We start from the raw sequence: 23,231 nt of genomic DNA on the forward strand, positions 1-23,231 counted from the left end.
TTACAGGGGCACGTTTTTCTTTGGTAGTGCATTTTTTTTACACATTCAAAAGTTCTTAAATTTTTCACGCGCAACTTGTTCACCCGCAGGAGTCCCCTTCCCTGTCGGCGGTCCTTGGAGGATGCCTACGTGACCAGTTCCATGATTCCAGGATCTTCATGCTAATTTGCACCAGACCTCTTGTCTTCACATGCACATGTGATTGTGAAGACTGTGGATGGCAAATTATTATAGAAAGTTCCACTAAATAGGGGAAACGCTGCAATAAGCGGTAAATCTGAACAAAACTTCTTACAAATTCCGGCAGATGATCTTCCTAAATTCTTGTCTGTGATGACGTTTATACAACTCAGCATTCAACCCAAACCTACGCAAACTTATTCACATCGCACAGATAACAAATCAGGACCGTTAGCGTTACAAACTTACATACACACCAAACAAGTAACTAAACCGTTGGTTGCGACGCGTTTAAATGTTAGAACTTACAGCTTACTAATGACTTTTATTTCACTCCCGTTATGTGCCAAACACAGAAAGTTTGTTGTGGTCTGGAACTGAATGAAAAGAGGCGGAAGTTTGTGTCTAGACAGTTGCCTTGAGTTGGACTTTTCTTCTCTCTTGTGACGATCTTTTCAAATAAAAATTATGCATTTAGCTGAAAAATAAACGAATCATACCAAAGCTGACTGTAGCAGGCTCGGGCGTAGCTAGCTCATGTTTCCAACATTAACGTTACTGGAAAGTTACTTGTTTAACGTCATCATCCAAGCGAAGTGACACGATTTTATCTTAGACGTCGGGAGAGGCATGTGCATGTGTATGTCCTTTCTGGGCGGAATATTTTCGAATAAACTGAACCTTACTTAAAGATACACTAAGTAATCTTACCTTCCTGGTCACTATTGACTGATGATACTGAGCAAAAAAGGAGGAATACGGCACAAAATAGCCCAGCTAGAATGGACGATTCTGGTCTTGCCGCCATCTTTGCCAGCGTTCTGTTTTTTTGTCGTCTGCATATAACATTATCCTGTTAGGGACGTGTGGCTCTTCTATTTTACATCTGTCACCCCTACAACATTTATTATTGTTGTTCTATATTTAAGTAAAAACTACCCATACCTAAAAACACCCAGTCAATCTTACGATGTTAATATAAATCTGTCCTTTAAGTAAATTTGGTTGTCGTTTTCTTCATTTTTGATGAATATTTTCTTTCTGTTTCGTTCTACAGATCTGGGCAATGATGAATACTGTAAACGCCAGAAACGTAGCCATTGGTTTTGCCCTGATTGGTCAATATCTAAGAAAAAACATCTGTCTCGTTGTGCTTTCTAAAAGAAAGTAATTTTCTAAACTAAAAATCTTTACACCGTGGATATATTTAACCTTTGGGATAAACTACGTGGATTTTAAACATTTTTGATGGTCATTAAGATAAAAGATGTTTTAATTGGCGCGTGCGCACAGATGACCATCCTGTGTTGTCGGGGCTGCAGGTCTGTGAGCGCAGGGGCACCGCACCCAAAATCAGCCTGACCTGCAGAACAGCTTAGAACGGGCCAAATTATTGCATTTTCTCCCCGAGATTTTGGATTATTTCAGCCTAAGTGAAGATTTCAACATCTTCAGTGCATAGTGAGGTAAGTAAATTGTTAAGAACATATAAAATTGGCACGTGTGTTGTAAAAACCTGACTCATTGTCGACCCTACAAGTACTGAAGTCTCTGTACCGATACTGGTTTGTGTATTTAGGTAAGGGTGGGCACCCGGTAATCTTTACAGAGAGAGCATAAAGATCTTCTGTCCTAGATATCATTTACACACCACATTTGATGGTGGTATTTATTTTGATGCAATTGGTGGGTGAATTTTTGACAGTGAGGTACATGACAGGCACTATTATGAGAAATCGATGCATGTAGGGTGGCTGCCATCTTGCCAAAACTAGCCCTGCTATTTTCCGGCGAAAACAACAGGATTACTGTAAGAATGTAGTTGGTCGCACGTATTTTGTGCAAGTAAAGTTGGAATCTATGAATGTGGTTAGCTAGGTTTTCTCGTGTTTTTCTCCTCCTTGTTGTGGAATACGATTTTACGTGGTGTATCAGATAGGCAGGACCAGAAGGTATGAAATAATGGGTTGGCGAACGTTTCAAATCAAAATGGCGGCGGCTGATGTTGAAAATTATCTGAGTTTCCATATTATTTGCGTCTGCTCGTTTGTCACGATCGTGAACGTTTGCGATGTTTATCGAAGAATTGCCTGTGTTTTAAAACGTCTTTGATACCGTTTGAGTTAATGTTGTGGTTCGGTTACTCCTGAAAACTGTCCCATAAATCCCTGCCGAATATATAACGTTATAACGTTACTTAGTTGTATACGCTTGCATATCCAAATATTTTGAAGTTTTATAAGGAAATCTTTTGACACATACATCTCGATCATGGCAGGAAATCCCAAGTGGTATTTATGCTTTGATGGAAAGAGTTTTTAGTCCCTGTCTCGGGCAGGGTATTCAGGTTAGATCCCCATGTGTGCAAATTTACTACCAAAACAAGACATGACAAAATTATGCACTTTTGGTTTATCCCACCCACTTTTTTCTGCAGCCCGAGATCTGGAAATGACTGATTGTATGTTTGTGGCATGCATGTGGGGATACCTGAAAGTGGGCACTAAGCTATATAACAAAATATTGTGCCTGTTTTGTTTGAATTTTCACAGCCATTTTAGCGCAGGAACACATACTTCTTCATGAAGGCTTTGAGAATACATGATAGAAACACAATTCTCAGGTTGGTTTCATTGTTTTGGAGAGCAATATCATGACAAGATGAGAGTTAAGGTTTTAAAAGGTCATGGTATGTCCAATTCACCACAGAGGCCTTACTCAACTGTATACATTACCAAGGTATTTATTTATGAGCATTTATTTGGTGATGACCACCAAGAGATTGGCTGACTTTCTTGAGTCTTGTGCAGTCTATGTTACAGAATAAGTTATAACCGGTAGAGATTTTTAATGGGTTAGCCCATAGGATAAGGAAGGGTATTTTAGCCTTGCATTGTTTGATGTCATAATTTGTATGCCACACATTGACAAAATGCAGATGTGTTCTTTACAAAGTTAGAAACCTATCCAAGGCTCTCAATAACACCTGCATATGCAGGCAGGTATTCAGATAAAAGCAACTCACTAGCAACTATTCAGAAATCATTTCAAATTTACCATTCTTTATTTTGGCATTTCATAAATGATTAACATTGATAAAATAAAGCTGACAAATATCCTCAGTGTCATATACCCAGTACATGCGTGTAGGTTAGGAGCAGGTAGATGCCAGAATAGTTGCTAGTGAGTTGCTGATTGTGCCAGTGCATGTCCTTGTATGGGGTGGGACCAGTTTGATTTTTCTGTGTGCCTGTAGGACTATTACTCCAGTAGTCTGATGGTGCTCCCAGCGGTCCACCTGTAACGTCAGATGTAGAAGTTGGGTCCAGGAAACAGGTGTTCACAAATGCCGTCATTCTTGTAAACTTTCAATAGAAACACATAAATTGATGCCCAAACAAACAAATTCATAATTTTTTGCTAAGTTTTCCACAGTTGTGCACCCAAAATTGTTTTATGGGCCTAAGACCCACTTTAGACCCTGTTCATACCAGACTTACATTTAGCGGTTTCAACCGGTTTTTCAAAAACCCGGCTAAAACCCTTAGCGTTCATACCAGACTTTTGATAACCGGTTTTGAAAAAATCCTGTCCGGTGAATATCCAATTAATCGGCCATGACTGCAGTTTGAATAACCGTTCCTCCCGCTCTTCCGATTGTTGTCCTTGGCCTTCTTACTTGTATGCCGTCTTCAGTTTTTTTTTACCTTACTGCGGCACTGATCCTTTATCTTCAAGAAATCAGCCTCCTCCAACATTTTTGTTTCGGTAGAGCCCTCGCCCCCCCCCCAGCTTTTTCGAATTCGGCGACTCCTGCTCTCCAAACCTAAGTATCAGGAGCGTCTCGTCCGCCGACCAGGTTGCATATGCTGATTCCATCGCAAAATGAAGAGAAACCATGGAAAAACAGTGGAAACGAACTCAAGTTGGTCAAAACAACGCGATCTAAAAAGCTTGCAGGTCGCACTCGGTCAGGATGCTGACCCCGTGACCCCGGAATTATGACGCAAAAACCGGTTCAATAAACCCTTAGCGTTCAGACCAGGTTTTTCGGTGGAAAAACCCCACAAAAAACCTTCAAAAACCACCTCCCGAGGTGGTTTTTCAAAATCGGATTTAAACCCCTAAAAAACCGGTTAATTTGCGTTCACACCAGGTTAAATAAAAACCGGTTTTTGAAAAACCGGTTGAAACCGCTAAATATAAGTCTGGTATGAACAGGGTCTTAGACTGGGAACAGTATATTATCTTCGGCTCACAACCAAGAGGTCCTGGGTTTGAATCCTGCCATGTCACCAACCTTGTGCCCTTGGGAATGGCACTTAACACGACATTCCTCGCTTTGCTCAGATATTAATGAGTATTTCTGAATGATCTTTATCATGATCTTGGCCATTTAAAGCAAAATCAAAAATTAGCCCGAAAGTCTTCGAAACCGGTAACGGTTTGTCTGTAAACACAGGTGGAGTCTTAGCGGGTCAATCGTGGCGTGGGATATTGTGGGTCAAAATGGCGGTTTACGAGCTGCATACTTCGTCTTGCGACACAAGTTCTTGTTTTTAGTATTTGGTACCTTCATTGTGTCATGGAGTACTCGCCTAACAAGAGACTGAGGGTCATGGACAGGGACGGGCAATTCCTGAGCAAGACTCGACTTTCTTCCTCCTCATGCCAATAGTAGCGCAGCCCCCTCACTCACCTTTTGCCGATTCCTTTTTCATGTCGGGGGGGACATGACGTAGCTAGAAAAGGATAGATTCGTAGAATGAAGTGAAATATGACACGAGCATGATAGAAGATACAAGCACAGGCTTATTAACATATCATTGGCATATGGTCCATGCCATTTTGCGAAACCTTTTCTGTTTAGACCAGCAGGAAGGGTTTCAGGCCCCTCGCTGAAAGGCTCCAAAACCAGGGTGGAGGTGGTTTTAGAAATGTTTTGTAAAACCCCATAAATGGGGTGGGTTTTGTGTGCTTGAAAAATCTGTGGGAAAAAATATGCAAATTAGCCAATTCCCAAAGGCAGTTGAAAATCACTTGAATTTTTAAGAAATACATGGAAAGGTTACTATAGATATATTAGTAACCTTTCCATGTATTTCTTAAAAATTCAAGTGATTTTCAACTGTTCAGATTTCATGGAAAATCTGCAAAGTAACCTACATGTAGTCCCAAGGGACCTGAAATTTCCAACGAAAATTTTGGGTTGCAGATGAAAAATTGTTGGACTGGGAAAACTTTTACTGTGGTAAATGCTGACCACGCTATTTGCTGCATTCAGAGAGGCAGGGTACTTGTGTTAAAGTTAACTTTTAATTTGGCCACATCTATGCCACTCATACACCAATTTTACATGGAACAGTGTTCTAGCCAGCTTGAAATTTTCCCATCATCTAAACTTTGTATGACATAACGTCATGTCGAGCGCCAAAGGCACATGTGTGACAATCCTGGGGGGTCCCAGGGACATGCTTTGACATCTTGACCCTCTGAGATGGTATTTCCTGCATGTGTAGGGACAAATTTTGCTGGTAGATTATGCTTAGACCCCATTCACATTCATTTTTTCTATTCGATTAACAGGGCTATCCGAATAGAAAATTGTCTATCTGAGCGTTGCGCCCGCCCGCGAAGGAATTGCCATCTCGCTACGTCATATTTTTGCCAAACATAGGATTTATATGTATCACCAGCCTAGCTTCGTAAACTTATACTTTGCCAGAAAATTTTACGAAGCCGCCACCTTCCCACTTCTCACGACTGGAAACATTCCCACTACAAATTACCAGGTATGATCACGTCAAAAAATAAAACAAACGCCTCTTATCTTTCAGACATGAGACAATATTTTTGAAAAATAACTTGCTGCATCGTAGCTTTCATTGTGGTTTCATTCTACGAAAGTTCTCGTCAATTGTAAAATGATCACTCATCTGTTGTCTCAACAATAGCATTATCATAGCATGCCCAAAATCGGCGTTGAAAGTCAGAAAATCCGCGGAAAAAGAAACTCGTAACACGCATTCTCTCCTGCAAAACTTGGTGCCATTTTCTCATGTATAAGTAAGTAGCAGCACACGTTCTATGCTCTGATTGGTAGGACCGCGTGTAGTGACGTCACAGCGCCGAATCCAACTCGGAAGTCAATTCACTTCGCGGTCACACTCGCGGTTTCGTCCGATTCGAATCTGCCGCAAGTGTCTCAAACCACCTCCTCGAGGTGGATTATTTTGCAATCGATTCGGGCAAAATCTAAGTGACTTGGAGCGTTCACACTCCAAAAATAATTTTCTATTCGGATAGCCCTTTAATTAATGTGAACAGGGTCTTAGTTTTCCATATCTTTACATGCCATTTTTTTCTGTCAGACTCAAAGATGTCGGATCATGACCAGCAAAATTCCGTCAGATGACAGAATGACGGACACTGGTCAGAACAGAACATGGTTACTGTAAGAAAAAATGAACTGAAAGTTGCTTTCAGAACATGTACATTTGTATCCACCTAGTTATAAGCGGATACAAACAACCAATCAGATCGTAGGTTATCTGAGGTGAACCAAACCAAGCTGTTGGTATACTAATGAATAAACAATGTGGCAATCAAAGCAATTACAGTGCTCTAACAGACAAACTACTTCCAGAGTTTATATGTTTGTCTTAGAAGAACCTGGTAAAATCTGAACTCTACAGAAGCACTGGTACAAATTATGAGATTTTCAGCTTTCAGCAAGCTGTGCATTGACAAAGACAAGATCACAGTAGTGAATCTGGTATTCTTCCCCCAAAATCTTAAACCTTCTGAGACATTATTTCCCTGCTTACTTACTGAGGGGCAGATTTTTCAAAGTCATGTATTCCTTCAGTTCTAACTTCATACTAATGCCACATCAATTTTATTTCTTGGTTAACGGATTCGCCCGCTTCATTTTTCTGATTTGCAAATAAAAATAAAAATTCAGAATCAACTGCGAAATGCTCATATTTTGCCCTGAACAGTTGAAAACAGTCCTTTTCTTCCTAGTTGTTACAGTTATTCCATCTTTCAATGCAATGGTATTATTAAAAGTTCAAAATTCATTGTTTAAATTTTGAACCAGCCTGGTGTGTTGACTTCATGGCTCCTATCGTACCATTTTGGGCCATAATAGGATGCCAAGGCCTGTTTTTATTTTTATTTTTTTTTCGCCTGCCCGCTCCATTATTTTTCTAGAAAAATCCGTTAACCAAGAAATTAAATTGGTGTGGCCTAAAGTCAAATTCAAATTAAAACAAGAAGCCATAGGTGACAATTCTCCGTTAAGTATTATATATTGCAACAAAAAGAAGTTGCCATTGGCGACAATTCTCTGTGAAGTGTGATAAATCGAACAAAGAAAAATTGTTTAAACGCGCGTCGGCTCAGTCATCTTAAGACGCAACAACCAATCAGAGATGCGAAATGCCGACACGTGAGGCGGGATTTGCATACAGTCTAAACAACGGGGAAGGGCACGCGATGCCCGAAATATTTTTGCGTCAATATTCAGCGCCGTGTTTCAAGAGATTAATACCAGGAAACAATTTCTTTTCTTGTTTTGAACGCATAAACATGCATTTACGCTAATCTAGTATGATTCAGGGTTACTTTTTTTTACCTGCCATGGCCAGATTATCTAAAGATGTGTGTATTGTGTGTACAATCTACAGAAAGAGAAATGTACATCAGGTCCGATCATCCGATTTTCACGTTTCGGTTTTTTGGACTCGGTTCATGAACGTATTTTGGTTTGGCTCCTGGAATGTGCGAAAAAAATGACTCCCGGGACTGTCTACAGGGAACACTCGCACATTCGCGGTGTATCAGGACAGCGCGACTGGTCGGCATTAGCGCAGTCCCTGCAATTAGTAACAGTTGCACATCAATCCGGCCGAAAGCATGATTGTGTAACACAGGCTATTTCTTCATATACCGGCTCATACTACAAGACGCCTTTACAACTAGCAAATCATAAAATTACCCGATCTACTAGTTTACCAGCCCCAGACCACATCCGACCACGAGGCAGAACACATTGATGGGTTGCTCAAAAAGATTGTCCATGTTTACAAAGAGCTGCTCCACTAACACTATGGAGCGGCCCAACCCAAAAATATTGGCCATGTGTATAGAGAACCAGCTAGCATGCTCGTTGCTAGGACGACCGGCCAGTTGCTACGTGACTAAATACACGCCGCCACTAGGTCGCCACAGCCGACCAGTTCGAAATCGATAGGATTACGTCATCGGTATTTACATTTCGTAATGCTGACCACTGACCACCCCACATTTCCGTCCCCATCAGCCTGATCGCGACTTACAACTATACCGGTCACATAAACGGACGAAAACATTTTTAACGACATAGGGATGTTTCGAAAATAAGCATTTACTCCAATATCAAAACAGCTACGGTAAAAATAAAAAGACGTGCATCATCACGGACATAATGCCACACCACATGCGAAATTACACAGAAATGCGACTTACGGAAGAATGCGTTTTGGCTGCGAACATCTCCCAAAAAACTTGCCATCTCTTAACCATGGGCAAAAACATCTGGAACCACTTATCAAAACCAGCCCGTATCTGCATGAAGTTCCACCCCCCCCCACTGCTATTCCAAACAACGCGTTTTTCTGGACCATTCCAATTCGCCTCGTAATTGTAGGGGTGCGTCTGCAATATTACATTGACCGCGAAAGCAGCAACGGCAAAAATACACATTCGTGCATCAACACGGGCATGCCCGCAGACGGCGTATAAAATTGCGTGCCGATTACACAAAGAGAACCCAGTGTTTTGACTGCGAACATGAAAAATCAGCCGATCACAACACTCCGTCCGGAGGTCCTGACCTCCTTCACGGAGTAAAAAAAAAAGAAGGGTCACAAGGTTCTCCCCAAAAAAAGAAACACCCCTACGCTGGTTGAGAGACTTGTATAAAACATATGAGCCCTACGCTATAATAGCCAAATGGTTACCCTGAATGTCTCTGTTTTACAAAAGTTGCAGGTCATTGACCTTTGACCTTTGGTAAATTTTCAGAAAAACAACGAACTTCAGACAAATTTCTGCTAGCTTTCTGGATCTGAAAACTTTGCAGATGTGCAGATTTCTAGTGCATGAGTCAGCGTTTGCTTCTACGAGCGGCCCGCGCGGCCGAAACTTTACGGGGGGGGTCTTGTTCGGGGCTCAAGTTGTATCCGCGGAGCTGTATCGCTCGAGCTAGGCGGAACTTGCTTCGTAAACTCATTGCTCACGAAAATTTATCAAGCCGCAACCTTCCCAACTTCTCCCGGCACTAGTAACATTCCTAGTACAAATAACTAGTACAAATCACGTCAAAAAATATCAAGACATGTACAGAAGCGTGTTCATATCTTTCATACACAGAGACAAATTTTCAAAAACAAATCGCCTTCAGCGATATTTCACAGCTGTTTCATTCATCAAAAGTTCTTGTCGATCGTAAAATGATCACTCATCTGTTGTCTCCACTAGTGTGTCAGTTGTAGCGTAATCACGGCGAGCCAGAAATCAGCATCAAAACTAAGAAAACCCCGGAATAAAAAACGCACACTCCGCATCGCTGTACAAAAACAGGAGCTTTCAGGCGCCATCTTGTCATGAATAAGTAAGTAGCACCGCGCGATCTACGCTCTGATTGGTTCACCTCACATGACCTGCGTTCTGATTGGATAAGCGATGTAGCTAGCTGCTAGCAGCACGCAGCGCGGGAATATTTTTCTTCGTCGGTGACACATTTACGCTGCTTTCTACGTTTTGTTAGGCCACACCAATTTAATTTGTTGGTTCTCGGATTTTTTCAGAAAAAATATGAAGCGACAGGGCGAAAAAAAATAAAAATAAAAACAGGTCTAGGCATCCTATTATAGGCTTAAATGCAACAAAATGAGCCATGAAGTCAACACAAAAGGCTGGGTTAAAATTTAAACATTGAATTTTTAACTTTTAATCAAACCACTGCAATGATAGATGGGAAAACTGTAACAACTAGGAAGAAAAGGACTTTCCTCAACTGTTGGGGGGCAAAACATGGGCATTTTTCAGTTGATTCAGGACCAGAATCAATTTTTTTTTTGCAAATCAGAAAAAACGAAGAGGCGAATCCGAGAACCAACAAATTAAATTGGTGTGGCCTTATTAAAGAATGCATAAATAAAGAATTTTCGGGAAGATATATATTTCTCTACGCCGATTTTTAGCCCTCTTCTCGCAATATTCTTGTTCAAGGAACCCGGAAGTCAGTGTACCGGGACCCGGGGTGAATTTCCATTGGGCATTTTCGGACCGCACCCCACTAGAATTAAACCGTCAAAACAAAAACAAAACTTCCAAAAAGCGAACCTGTGACATTTTTTCACATCCCAATGATTATGTTTTCGATCAAATTGACATCTAAATATGCTTTCTTTATTTTTCTGTATTGTTGTGGCCGGGCGCAAGGACCGCGCGTAATAGTACGATCGGCAAAATCGTGTGGCCACGAGTGGCAAACAATTTTAATACAGCCTTTTCCCGTGCACGAACAGTAAATTTTGGAGCCATAAGATTGCCAAAAAAGATGCTCAGAATGTACCAAAAACGATGTTTAGGGGTCTAATTTTTACGATTTCCTCCGGGGGAGGCCCCCGGACCTCCCCAACGGGAGAGGGGCAACCCCCTCCCGTACCCTCCCGCTGCGCGGCTCGTTTTGAGCCACTTTGTGGCTCGCCTGCTACTTTTTCTTATCAGCCACCTACTCTAAATTTTTTTGAGAAGGCTGCTCAGTTGCATAATGTATGAGATTCTCTGATTCCAGTATTCTACACATTAGGACTTCAATACATGATGTCACTCACATTAACATGTTATCTGGCAGGATAATACAAATGTATTGACTGATGATAACGATTATGCAAATAAGGACATGATTTGCATAGTAAATACAAAAACACTACGATTTAAACACCATATGATCGGTCAGTGGCAAAGGATGAGAAATTTATTCATGTAACATCACATAACTTAAAAATGAACATTGTTGTGCATAGATTTTGTAAATGAGTATTATTTGCATAATTAGTGATTAAATGGAAATCTGCCTAAAGATAAAACTTCTACCCATACAATGACCAAAATCAATGAGATAACAAAATAAAGCTCTCGGCACATTAAGGTATGCAGTCTCTGATGTTATTTAGAAGTCAATATAGGTGAGTGGCATCATGGTCCTGTATGTGACCTAGAACATCATACATTATAGGTCCTTGGTTCAAATCCTCCAACATGCCCAGATGTAGTCTCCTTAACATGGTTTTCCTCAATTCACTTAGGTGAATATGAGTATCTAGCCCTGGTTAGGGATAGTGCTGCATACCTAAACCCAATTTTAGGGTCAGGTCCGGATTCAAGTCCAGAGGCTTAGGTTCAGTTCCGGACCTAAAGCCATGGCACATACAAAATTGCATGTTGGCAACCTTGCAGTGTTGTCTGGGTGAAACTTAGGCCACATAACATGGAGGCCGATACTTGACGATGCCTGATGGCAATGTTTTCTTCATTTTGCAGCAAAGTTTTTGAAATCTACGGAAGGTTTTATGTGGTTTGGAAAGAAAAGGGGTATGTGAAATGGTCGTTTATGGTATTAAGTCCGGACTCGGTTCTTGACTTTTAAGTTTTTTTGTACTTGAACTTAAACATTCTTAAAAGTCCTGATCCAAGTCCAGTGAACTGGTACACAGCACTAGTTAGGGATGTCTCTTGGCTAGGACATTAAATGGACCGGGTCCTTTGTTTGGGGAGACAATTTTTAGGTCCTGTTTACACGTGCGTCGTTTATATGTGGTCGGTGCGCGCGGCGCCGCACTGCGCGTTTTGTGCAACAGATTTTTTTAGCGTGTAAACAACCTCCGCTACCTCCGCGCAGCGGTTTTGCCACAGAAAACTGGCGCCGTTCGACGCCCGACACATATAAATGACGCACGTGTAAACAGGGCCTAAAAAAGAGAAGGGTGTGCAGTGGTCTGAGTCCTACTGTAAATGTTTGTGGTCTAAGGAAAATAGAATCGCCAATATAAAAGTACTGGGAAAACATTGTGATTTACAGTATCTGGAAGATGGCAACTAGCAAATCACCTGCATGGAGGTCATGGTGAACATCTCAAATATCTCTAGATTGCTAAGCCGCATTGATACTTGAAAAAGGATCAAGCTTCAGCCTTCACCTCTGTTGAGGAAGAATAAACATTAACAATATTGTCTTGTTTCAGGAGCAAGACCTTTTGCAGTATTTTGTGGGTTTTGGTCCAGTGTCCATGATGAGTGCGGAGCTGGAGCAGCTAAGGCAAGAATGTGAGGCCCTCAAGAACCACATCAGGGACGCTCGCAAGGCATGTCAGGACACCACGTTGATACAGGTCAGATCAAACACATTGTTCTAGAAAGATCCCAATGAGGCCAAACCAATTTAATTTCTTGGTTAACGGATTTTTCAAGAAAAATATGGAGCGGGCAGGCGAAAAAAAAATTAAAATAAAAACAGGCCTAGGCATCCTATTATGGCCCAAAATGGTACGATAGGAGCCATGAAGTCAACACACCAGGCTGGTTCAAAATTTAAACAATGAATTTTGAACTTTTAATGATTGCACTGAAAGATGGAATAACTGTAACAACCAGGATGAAAAGGACTGTTTTCTACTGTTCAGGTCAAAATATGAGCATTTGGCAGCTGATTCTGAATTTTTATTTTTATTTGCAAATCAGAAAGAAATGAAGCGTGCAAATCCGTTAACCAAGAAATTAAATTGGTGTGGCCTGAGATGTGGTGTAGTGGTTCAATCATGGTGGCTTCTGCTGTAGCACCATGGTCAGGCCCCTGGATACCCGTATTTAACCTGGACCTTTGTCTTCCCAAGACCTGCCCACAAAGACAATGTGGGGTACCACTCCTGATTGTGTTGAAATAGATACAGGAGTAGACTTTTAAACAATTGCCATGTTTTTCAAGGGAAATGTGTAATGCATAAATGAAAATATGGTAAAGATAAAAATAAAAGTACAGCATTTCTAATTAATCTTATTCCTATGGCTTTCACAGATTACCGAAAATGTGTACTGCATATTGTGTATTTAACATATTGTACATTTCTACATGTTCTTCTGCCATTGATTTTACCGGGGAGAAGTACAGCACATTTCCAGGTCAAGAGAACCTATTGTTGCTGCTGAACCTGTGTGATTGACAGATAAAAAATATGCAGCAAAATATGCAAATTCTAGAGTACATGGCCTTGTTTTGTTTATTATGCAGTAATTTTTAGGACTCCTGGAAATTTTCAAAGCTTAAGTTTTCATGCGCAAAAAGAAAGTTAAAATTTGTTTTTAAAAGAACCTGCTTAAGAAATATGATATCAAGCTTATACTAAGTTATAGAAAGGAGACAGTCCTAAAGGTTTTACATTTTAGAATACAAAACCCCCATTTTTCCATGTATTTCTGATAAGTTCAAGTGATTTTCAATGTTTTGGTTTCATGTAAGATGTGCAAATTAACATGTTCCCAAGGGACCTAAGAATTATGAATTTAAAAAAATTCAGGTTTAATGGAAAATCATATGACAGGTTAACAATTTTCTGTCGTAGAATTTGGTACGGCATATTTTCTGTCATATTCATAGCACTATAACTTTTCACGTACAAATATTCACTCGCATGTTTTTCACGCCCAGATTTTCACCCGAAGGAAACCCATCCCTGATAAAAGAACCCTTTAAACGTGCCAAATCTTAGTACTGATTTTGATACCACAAATTATCAGAACAATTTCTATAAATGTTACACATGCGCTCATGTTTTTTTGGGGGGGGGCTGTTATATGAATATTTATGAATATATGAATATTTATTATCATGTGTAAATAATTCCAAAATTTTCAAAAATAATTCCAAAATATTACAACATTGCTGTTATAATGTGATGTTTGAAATGCCAGCAGCCGCTGTGATCATTATACATTACAGAGGTTTGGAATCTCAGATTTCTTGTTCAGCTATGGAAGTATTGTTTTGGAAGGCAGAGCTGTGTCCCTCCTCTGTCAGTATGTGAGTGATACTTTTGTAGGTGACCTCGCGTACGGCATGTGCCTTAGGGCAGATTTGCACGGGGCAAACATTTCATTTGGCCCATGTCGATTTTCGCATTTTTTCCCCTGTATAAATCGGCCCTTAAACGGCAAGCCAAAATATTGATGGACAACCTAGCTTTTGGCTTAGGTTCCGCAGTGGGCAACCTGAGCAAAAGTTACTCTGTTACAGAGGACACAGATCTTACTACCCACATGTGATATTAACAGAAGTTTTTATTTCATTGCAGGTGACGGCCAACATGGAGGCAGTAGGCCGTATTCAAATGAGGACACGGCGAACTCTCAGAGGCCACTTGGCAAAAATTTATGCCATGCATTGGGGCTCAGACTCTCGGTAGGAATCCTCTTTTATTTGTTTAGAAAGTGGCAAACAAATGCATATCTCAGATATTTTTGAAAACCCTCTCATTGAAAGGTTGATGGAAACGTTCTGATTCCTTTTTGTAACAAAATACAGATATATGTCATGGCATTGCTGTTTGGGTGAAGCATGTCATTCCCAAGAAAAGGATATTCATGTAACTAGATATTCAGGTAAATCTGGTTTCCTTGATGTGATACTGATGTATCAGGGACGGGGTTAGGACTGTTTCTCACAGCACAGCAAATATTTATCAAAAAAACTTGTCATCAAAAGTCAAAATGTTTGTCACCAGAATTGCAGAAGTTCCAGACAGCACAATTTAGACAGATCCAGAGTCCCAAACTACCAATGAGTACAGGCAAATATCAAGATAACTTTCGGATGTATACAGTTACTAAGTGCAGATGGTATCTCCATATGTATGTGGATAAATGTTCAGCAAGTATCCATTTAGCATGTGATATAGTATGTATGTACAGATAGATTTGCTCTAACAAAACACTGTTATGCATTGCCATGTCAAGTCAAGCCATGTCATGTAATGTATTCAAAATTAGTTTTTTTCCAACTGACATTAATGTTATCCTTTCTGCCTTCCAGAAATCTTGTATCTGCTTCACAGGATGGTAAACTAATTGTCTGGGACTCCTACACAACTAATAAGGTAATGTTTGTTATTAACACATTTCACATCATCTTGGGCTTTGATATTTTTTTGTAGATTGACACTCATCCACAAAGAATGTCTGGTCATACTGTCTCCCAGGTTTTTATTATATTGCACTCATATTGCATGGATGAAATATATTCATGTGTGAGTTTCTGTCTGTACCCTGTCAGGTCCATGCCATCCCGCTGCGGTCAAGCTGGGTGATGACTTGTGCCTATGCACCATCAGGAAGCTATGTGGCCTGTGGAGGGCTGGATAATATTTGCTCCATCTACAGTTTGAAGACACGGGAGGGCAATGTGCGCGTTAGCAGAGAACTTCCTGGACACACTGGTATGAACCTTCTTGGCTATTTTCATACCAAAAACGTTAAGTTTGGGTTCCTGTGTCATTGTATAGAACCCAATGGTCTGGACTTTGGTATATTTGAAATTTGATATGTTTGAAATTTGATATATTTGAAATTTGCTGTATTTGCTCACAAATATGGTCTTTCTAGTCTGTAATTTTATTTCTCCAATGTCACATTTTGACCCCTAAGTTGAATGGGAAAGTTTTCCACACCTGGGTTTGGTATGTCCTAAAACAACATGCCCCGCCCATTTCATCAGCCCAGCTGGTTACAGCTGGTCCTATGCCAGAGAAACAAAAAATATTACATGCAATTTGAAAATGTTGCATGAAAAATTTGATGTAATTTTGCATGTCCATTTTGTAATTGCATGTAAAATTTGTCAGGTAAAAAAAAAAGATTTCTATCCCTGTCATTATTAATTGCACACAAGTTGTGTAACTTGCCCTACCGACATTCTCAATAAGCAGGCCAGTTGACCGTAATGACGGCTTTTGTCGGTCTTGATTTTTCAATCGCCTAAGCCAGCTGACAGTATTTGGGACTTCACATGGCCCAATGTCTGTATATACCAACCCACATTGTTTCAGGGGTGTGGTAGAAAACGTATTTTGACAATAACTAGTGAGAAATCTTGATGGCACTGGCCAGTTTGCCATTTATTTGGACAGCATGACTCTTTGTGCAATGTAAAGTGGCACTGACTGAGTCACTTTGGATAAGTGAGGCAGTGTAAAATGTGTTTCTAGTTCTCTTGTCACTATTCCCATGTTGGCCCCCAGCCAGCTTTTTTTAAAAGCATTTCTTGTTTCTCTACAGGTTATCTTTCATGCTGTCGCTTTCTTGATGATAACCAGATTGTCACAAGCTCTGGAGACATGACCTGGTAAGACTTGTGTCAAATAAGCTTCAGCCATGATTTCCCAAAGATACAAGGGAAGGATGTTTTATATGCTGAACAAGACATAACCTAAATCACAAACAAGAAGGGCCTGGTATTCTTGTAAGCTACTATCTCTGGAACTAAAGGATTAGGGATGCAGATAGAGCCAGGTCCTGCCATAATTTTCTGTAGCTTATTAGGTTATCATAGTATCATAGGTTTGCATTCTGCAATTGCAGTAGAAAAATACTACAATCTGCAATTTCATATCAAATTGAGAAGGCTGTAGTATGGAGGCTTGTGTATTTGCAGAAAGTGTCCAAATTGTAGAACAAAATTTAGACTCATCTGCAATATTGCAGAATATTGAAAAAAAGGATTTCTACCGCTAGCCTCAGAATAAATAACACACAAACCAGAAACGTAAGCTAATCTATACCAGTGAAATACATAAAAAAATGTTTTGCAATTCTTGTTAAGAAAGCCTTTTGTTGGTAATTAAGCTAATCTATACCAGTGAAATACATAAAAAAATGTTTTGCAATTCTTGTTAAGAAAGCCTTTTGTTGGTAATGATGCGATCAGCTAATTGTCATGTCTGTCCTTTCTCTGTGATTCTCTTAATGCACCTGATTTGTACAAGTGCTGGGGGTAATCACCATCTGGTCAAGTAATCAATCAATCAATCAACCACACCTCAATAAATTTTGCTTGCATTACGTCAAATTTATGTTTTACAGGTAGTGGAAAGTATAGTAGGGACAATATATGAAAACCAAGGCATCATTGCTACACATGTGGTATTGCCTTCCCTACCTGCCATGTTTGAGCATGAATGTTTGTTTCTGCAGTGCCCTGTGGGACATAGAGACTGGACAACAGATGACATCATTCACAGGCCACACAGGCGATGTTATGAGCCTATCACTTTCAGAGGACCACAGGACGTTTGTGTCGGGAGCCTGCGATGCCAGCGCAAAATTGTGGGATATCCGAGATGGAATGTGCAAGCAGACTTTTACTGGCCATGAGTCGGACATCAATGCCGTCACTGTGAGTAGGGTCAACTTACAGATGTTCACATTGTGATAATGCAGGGATCCTAACTGTAGATGGAAATAAGGCTATATGACTTGAATTCAGTCATGATTGCACGGGTCTGTCTCAAAAATTCAGCAGAAATCTAGGCCTGTGTTTAAGTAATAGGTTGCAGAACAAAGCCATAGGCTGATATGAGGCCACGTTGATTTGATTAAATGGATGACATCCTCTGGGAACCCCAACACTTACGTGTGCGGATAAAAAAAAGTTTTGCAAAAAAGTTGGCTTCATTATAAATTCTATGTGGTCATGAAGGTTGAACACATGACTAAGGATACAGACTATGGTATGGCAAATAATTGACTCCCTATTTCTATTTCTTAATATTTTCTTCTATTCCTGTGGAAGTGATTTTGGCATTTTACGACATAAGTATTGTATTCCAATATTTTTCTTTGCAATTTATGGCATATATTTCCTCATTTTGCAGTTGCTTGGTATGATTTACAGTGTGGTTGAAATTTTTTTTTAGAAGAGCCGAAAATTTCATGCATTATTGTCCATGTCACGGGTGATGGGTGTGTGTGTGTGTTTGGAGGGATTTACAGAGATTGGGGCCTGTGACAATGCACACAGTAAACTTAAAACACACTACATTCATGCTCCAGCAGTATTTTGCTTGTTGTGCTTCTATATCTTTACTCGCATGCCTAATTTTTGGAGGTTGGGAGCACTGGTGCTCTCAGTCACAAAAGTCAGTTGGGAGCCCCATATTGGCACATTCCTGTGTTAGTGACAGTGTCATTGAATGATTTGATTTCGAGGTTTATGACATGAAGTAACACAAACTTGACCGTTTCAGTTCTTTCCAAATGGCAATGCTTTTGCTACTGGCTCGGATGACGCAACTTGCCGCCTGTTCGACATCAGAGCAGACCAGGAGTTGATGCTGTACTCACACGACAACATCATCTGTGGAATCACCTCTGTGGCCTTCTCCAAGAGCGGCCGGTTGCTGCTGGCTGGCTATGATGACTTCAACTGCAATGTGTGGGACTCCATGAAGGGAGAACGTGCAGGTTAGTCAACAGACTTCCACATGATGCCCACACAAACCCTTACACAACTCCAGGAGTTTTATATAAATTGGTGAAAGACCGTTTCCTGACAGCCCGCCGGACTGATTTTAGGGACAGATGAAACATCCTCTTATGAAATATTTGCTACACAAGATATTGCTGCTGCAGGCAAGTTGAATTCCCTGCTTATGACATCTCTGCTTTTGATAATGAAAATTTGTACATAGAACAAAAAACAAAGAACTATTGCAGTTGTGTGGAAATTGCTTTTGGTTAATTATCCCTTATGGTAGGTCATATTCACATGAACAAGGTTTAAGTGCTTAAGACACCAAAAAACAACATTTTCTCATCATCTGCAAGAAAAAGGTATAACTCAACAATAACAGCACACAAACATGTACACCCTTCTGATGGTACCTAATATCAGACTGTACCAAGAATTTACCCCCAGCTCTTGATTCCTGCTGCTGGGTAATCAGTTCAATGTTAGCTTTCCCATTGGTGATTTCACAGTGAACATAGCAGCTGGTTCAGAATATAGCGAAAAATATCACCATGAGCAGCCAACAGTGCTTAACTAGCATGATTACATACTTCATATTTATGGCTTCACCACAAAGTGGTGAAGACATATTGTGTTCCCTCATGTTTCTTCTTCTTCTCCTCCTGCCATTTCTTTAAAGGGATTCAACTCAGCCGTTTTTCAGCCAAATGACCTGAAATTTGGCATGGACGTAGAGTGGGCCAATACCCCCAGACGTTTTTTTCATTTTTTTGAAAAATTGTTTCATTTGGGTTTTTTTGGCCATTTTCAGGCAAAAAATATACATTTTGGGATCTGGAGCCCTGGTACTAAAACCAAATGACCTGAAATTTGGTATGGGGATACGTTGGACATATGTCTGCAAAACCTAATTCAAGCTTTCAACATACACCACTTTAAAATTGTGAAAAATAGGGCTTTTTGGCTATTTTTGGACCAAAAATGTACATTTTTGGCTCCTGTGCCCTAATATTAAATCCGAATGACCTGAAATTCGGTATGGGGATACCTTGGACACATGTCCAAAGATTGTCATTCACGCTTTTGACATACACCACTTTAAAATTGTGTAAAATAGGGCTTTTTGGCTATTTCCGGCATTGGAAGATTCCATTGCTGCATGGGGGTATAGACTATTGGCAGCCATCGTGGGATAGATCCATTTTCGGTATGGGGGATGTGGTGAAGCCATCTGCTGCATTTGCTCCCAAGCAAATGTCGGCCTTTCTAGTTTACCTTTAATTTACTAAAGCCTTCTGCAAATATACTATTTGTACAAAATGATAGAATGATTTGTTCAACAGCATTCAAGGTAAGTGACATGTAAACTGACAACTGGTTAGTAACTGAGAGTGAAAATTAGTTAGTTACAGTTATACAGTTATAAGTAAGACACCAAACTAAAACTTTTGTAAACTGAGTAACACAGGAAAGAAATTTTTGAAGATTAATGAAGTTATTGTTTAACTCTGCTGCTGATGTGATGTTCTGATTGATTTTATTCTACTGCACCTTCTGGAAGAATTGGAAGAGCCTCTGTCGTTTAATGATGATGATGATGATGATGATGATGATGATGATGATGATGATGAGCTGTGTGCCCAAGTGAAATGCGAGTATCTTTGAAGAAAAATTTGTTTCAAAACATCAGTTTCCAAAGTTGAGGCCACACTATCTTGATGCTGTGGATGACGTCTGTGTATGCACAGGTTTTGACACACACCATCAGATTTCAAACACTTACATGCTTTTTGTAACATTGCATGACCATAGATATGACTTATGATAGATACAGATTTGAAGATGATAATGAAATCTGGCATATAAAGGTTCTTTCTCTGTTGACTTCCATGTTTTCTAAAGCTGTGTGTGTTGTGTGATATTAGCTTGGTGCCTGAAGTGAAATGCGAGTATCCGTAGAGAAAATGTTTTTCAAGTCATTTTCTGAGGTCACACAAACTCTTTTACCTTAGGCCTTAGTTCTTCCTGTAATAACTGCTGTTACTGTTTTTATCACATGGAAGCAAAATTATGAAAATAATGTTTCGGGCAGATTCTATCCATTCTAACCATTATTTACAGCAATCGGGTCAGTAGTGTCAACTTTATGTATTAATTTGATTGCATGTTCATATTGGGCTAATGGATAAGAAATGACTTAATTGTTGTGCTGCTGGGCAGACATGTAGTACAGCATGAGACACCAGAACTTTCCTTGTCGTTTTACATGCACATGTACATGTTGTACAAGTTGTGCTGGATCATATAATTACATAGGCATCATTCACATAGTAAGCTGTATGATAATTTGTTGTAGCTGAGGTGTCAGCAACCAACATCATTTCATGGCCTTACTTCTACCATCTCAGCATGAGTTAGCAGTCATTATATGCATTTGTTCTCACATATACAATGTTGTTTGCAATTCCCTTTTCAAAACTCAAACCTACTACTTAATGAAGTGCTGCATCAAGTCCTCTAGAAATCAAAGTGAAGTACATGTACACAGTGTGTAAACCTTTAGATGCCACATACATGTAGGTTGCATAAGTCTACCCTGCATGCCTAAGTAAGATTCAAACTATTCCTGACTTTAACATTAGTGGACAGTAAATATTTGTGTTTTGTCCCAACAGGTGTTCTGGCTGGGCACGATAACCGTGTGAGCTGCTTGGGTGTGACAGATGATGGAATGGCAGTAGCAACTGGTTCCTGGGACAGCTTCCTCAAAATCTGGAACTAGGGAGTCAACACGCTACCCCTCCTGTTCAAATCCCTGCCTTGAGATTTCCATATTCGCCAAGAATCTGTTGAGAGCCTCTAGAGTTGGCCAAATCACAACTTTCTTGGTGGAAAGCCAGCCAAACAAGTCCTTGAGACCGTAGCATAGTAGAGAGGGACCTGTCCTTATCTGTTGTCGTTAGCATGTATGTAGCGCGCAAGTGTGCAAGACTCGAAAAGTGTCTCCCTCCCCTCCCCCTGAGTGTCAGATGCGTGTTGTAAGGACTTTGATTTCGTTTGGGACCAAGGCTAGGTTATAAGAAGCTTTTTCCAGACTTGCAGGATGTGCCCATTGGAATGTGTAATAGAAATGGCAGGAGAAAATTTGTATTTAGCTGAATTGCATCAAAATGTGCATCTGATGCCAATATGATGGAGACTATTGTATCCAGTACAAAGGTGTAAAGTAATGCATTGCCATGCCAAGAGAGAAAAATCCATTAACGTTAGTTCCTGTGCCCTGATTTAATTACTATACATATAGCTTTTACTGAACTCTAATGGATTTAGATCGAGGACAAAGGGGTTGTCCTTGTTACTGTGGAGATTTTTGCACTTAACAACTGCACTGCTTCAGAGGAAGGAACTTGAACTATTTATTGTGTAACTTCTCTCCACAACTGTGTGTGAACCCATGGTTTCCCAAGCGAGTGTGAGTAAGCTACAACTCGTGTCTGTGGCAATGCTACAGTCCGTGCATGTGTCTGGTGTACAGAATAAGTTTTTTTTCCACTCAAGCTAATCAAAAATGTCCTTTTTACTTTGCTTGTACCATGAACTGCCATTCCAGTAGACAATGCTCTGTGTATGAAAGGCAGAAAAAGATAATTAATCAGCAAGGAAAACACCAATTTCCACACCAATCTCAAGAATTTGGTATATACTGTCTAGAGTGTATTTGGCTTGTGGTCTATTCATTCCTGAGGATTCAATTTGTGCACCTAATAGCAGTAGATAGCATGAAAAATCTCCCTTTTCTGTGATTACATTACTACTCTAATTCCTAATGGATGTATACTACCGGCTTAAGTAGAGTCGTAAAAGAATATGGATTCTTGCAGATCTATTGTATATGTCGCATGTAGGATATTTTGTATATGTGCCTGTGGAAAGTCCTGTTTAACGAACATCTTTGTGTTTTGAAGATGTATGCACCATTCCTCTTTTGTTCACCTTTGACTTCTTATTATCATTAATAACGTGTATTTAAAAAAGAAAATACAAAGCATGGAAATATGTCTGTAATCAGTGATGATTTTTTTCATCAGTGTTTTGAAGAAATGACCTTATTTATGAAAAAGCCAATTTTACTGGAGGACTGGATTGTGAGATGATGTATAACTGGAGGGTATTTGTATTGTGTAATTTGACATGTTCAATAAAAGCCAGGTCGTCTTTGAATGAAGAAGTTTTGATGTTTCAGGACTGTGGTGAGAAATGATCCAAAAGACAGGCTTCTGCAGCACAAATGGCCAGAAGTGAGAAGAAAGTTTTGTATGACAATTTGTATCATCCTGCTATGCCGCACCGATTTGAGTTGTTCTCTTTTTTATTTGAAAAGAAAAATTGAAATACGGCATGCACCATCAAGGATGTGATAACGTTTCGATGTGATTTCCAACAGCAAAATTCAGACTTAACCGAAGTTTCAACTGTTCAACTC

General features: G+C 40.0%; 1 protein-coding gene across 1 annotated transcript; it reads left to right on the forward strand.

The window, feature by feature from the left end:
- The first annotated feature begins 1,472 nt into the window (after nt 1-1,472).
- LOC109465645 (guanine nucleotide-binding protein subunit beta-1) lies at nt 1,473-22,973 on the forward strand. The gene is made up of 9 exons (XM_019763023.1): nt 1,473-1,646; nt 12,477-12,623; nt 14,580-14,686; nt 15,317-15,380; nt 15,557-15,719; nt 16,558-16,624; nt 17,473-17,674; nt 18,525-18,741; nt 21,424-22,973. Exons 2-9 carry the CDS (start codon nt 12,522-12,524, stop codon nt 21,528-21,530), a joined length of 1,029 nt encoding a protein of 342 aa, XP_019618582.1. The 5' UTR covers nt 1,473-1,646; nt 12,477-12,521; the 3' UTR covers nt 21,531-22,973.
- The last annotated feature ends 258 nt before the right edge of the window (nt 22,974-23,231 follow it).

This window comes from Branchiostoma belcheri, unplaced genomic scaffold, assembly GCF_001625305.1.
Source record: "Branchiostoma belcheri isolate BF01 breed outbred unplaced genomic scaffold, Haploidv18h27 scaffold155, whole genome shotgun sequence".
NCBI classification, from domain to species: Eukaryota; Metazoa; Chordata; class Leptocardii; order Amphioxiformes; family Branchiostomatidae; genus Branchiostoma; species Branchiostoma belcheri.

What these genes read in the sequence shown, in the direction of transcription:
- LOC109465645 (XM_019763023.1), top strand. Translation starts at nt 12,522, where the DNA reads ATGATGAGTGCGGAGCTGGAGCAGCTAAGGCAAGAATGTGAGGCCCTC. An exon ending in AGGACACCACGTTGATACAG is followed by an intron (nt 12,624 to 14,579) that starts GTCAGATCAAAC and finishes ATTTCATTGCAG; the next exon opens with GTGACGGCCAACATGGAGGC. An exon ending in AGAACTTCCTGGACACACTG is followed by an intron (nt 15,720 to 16,557) that starts GTATGAACCTTC and finishes GTTTCTCTACAG; the next exon opens with GTTATCTTTCATGCTGTCGC.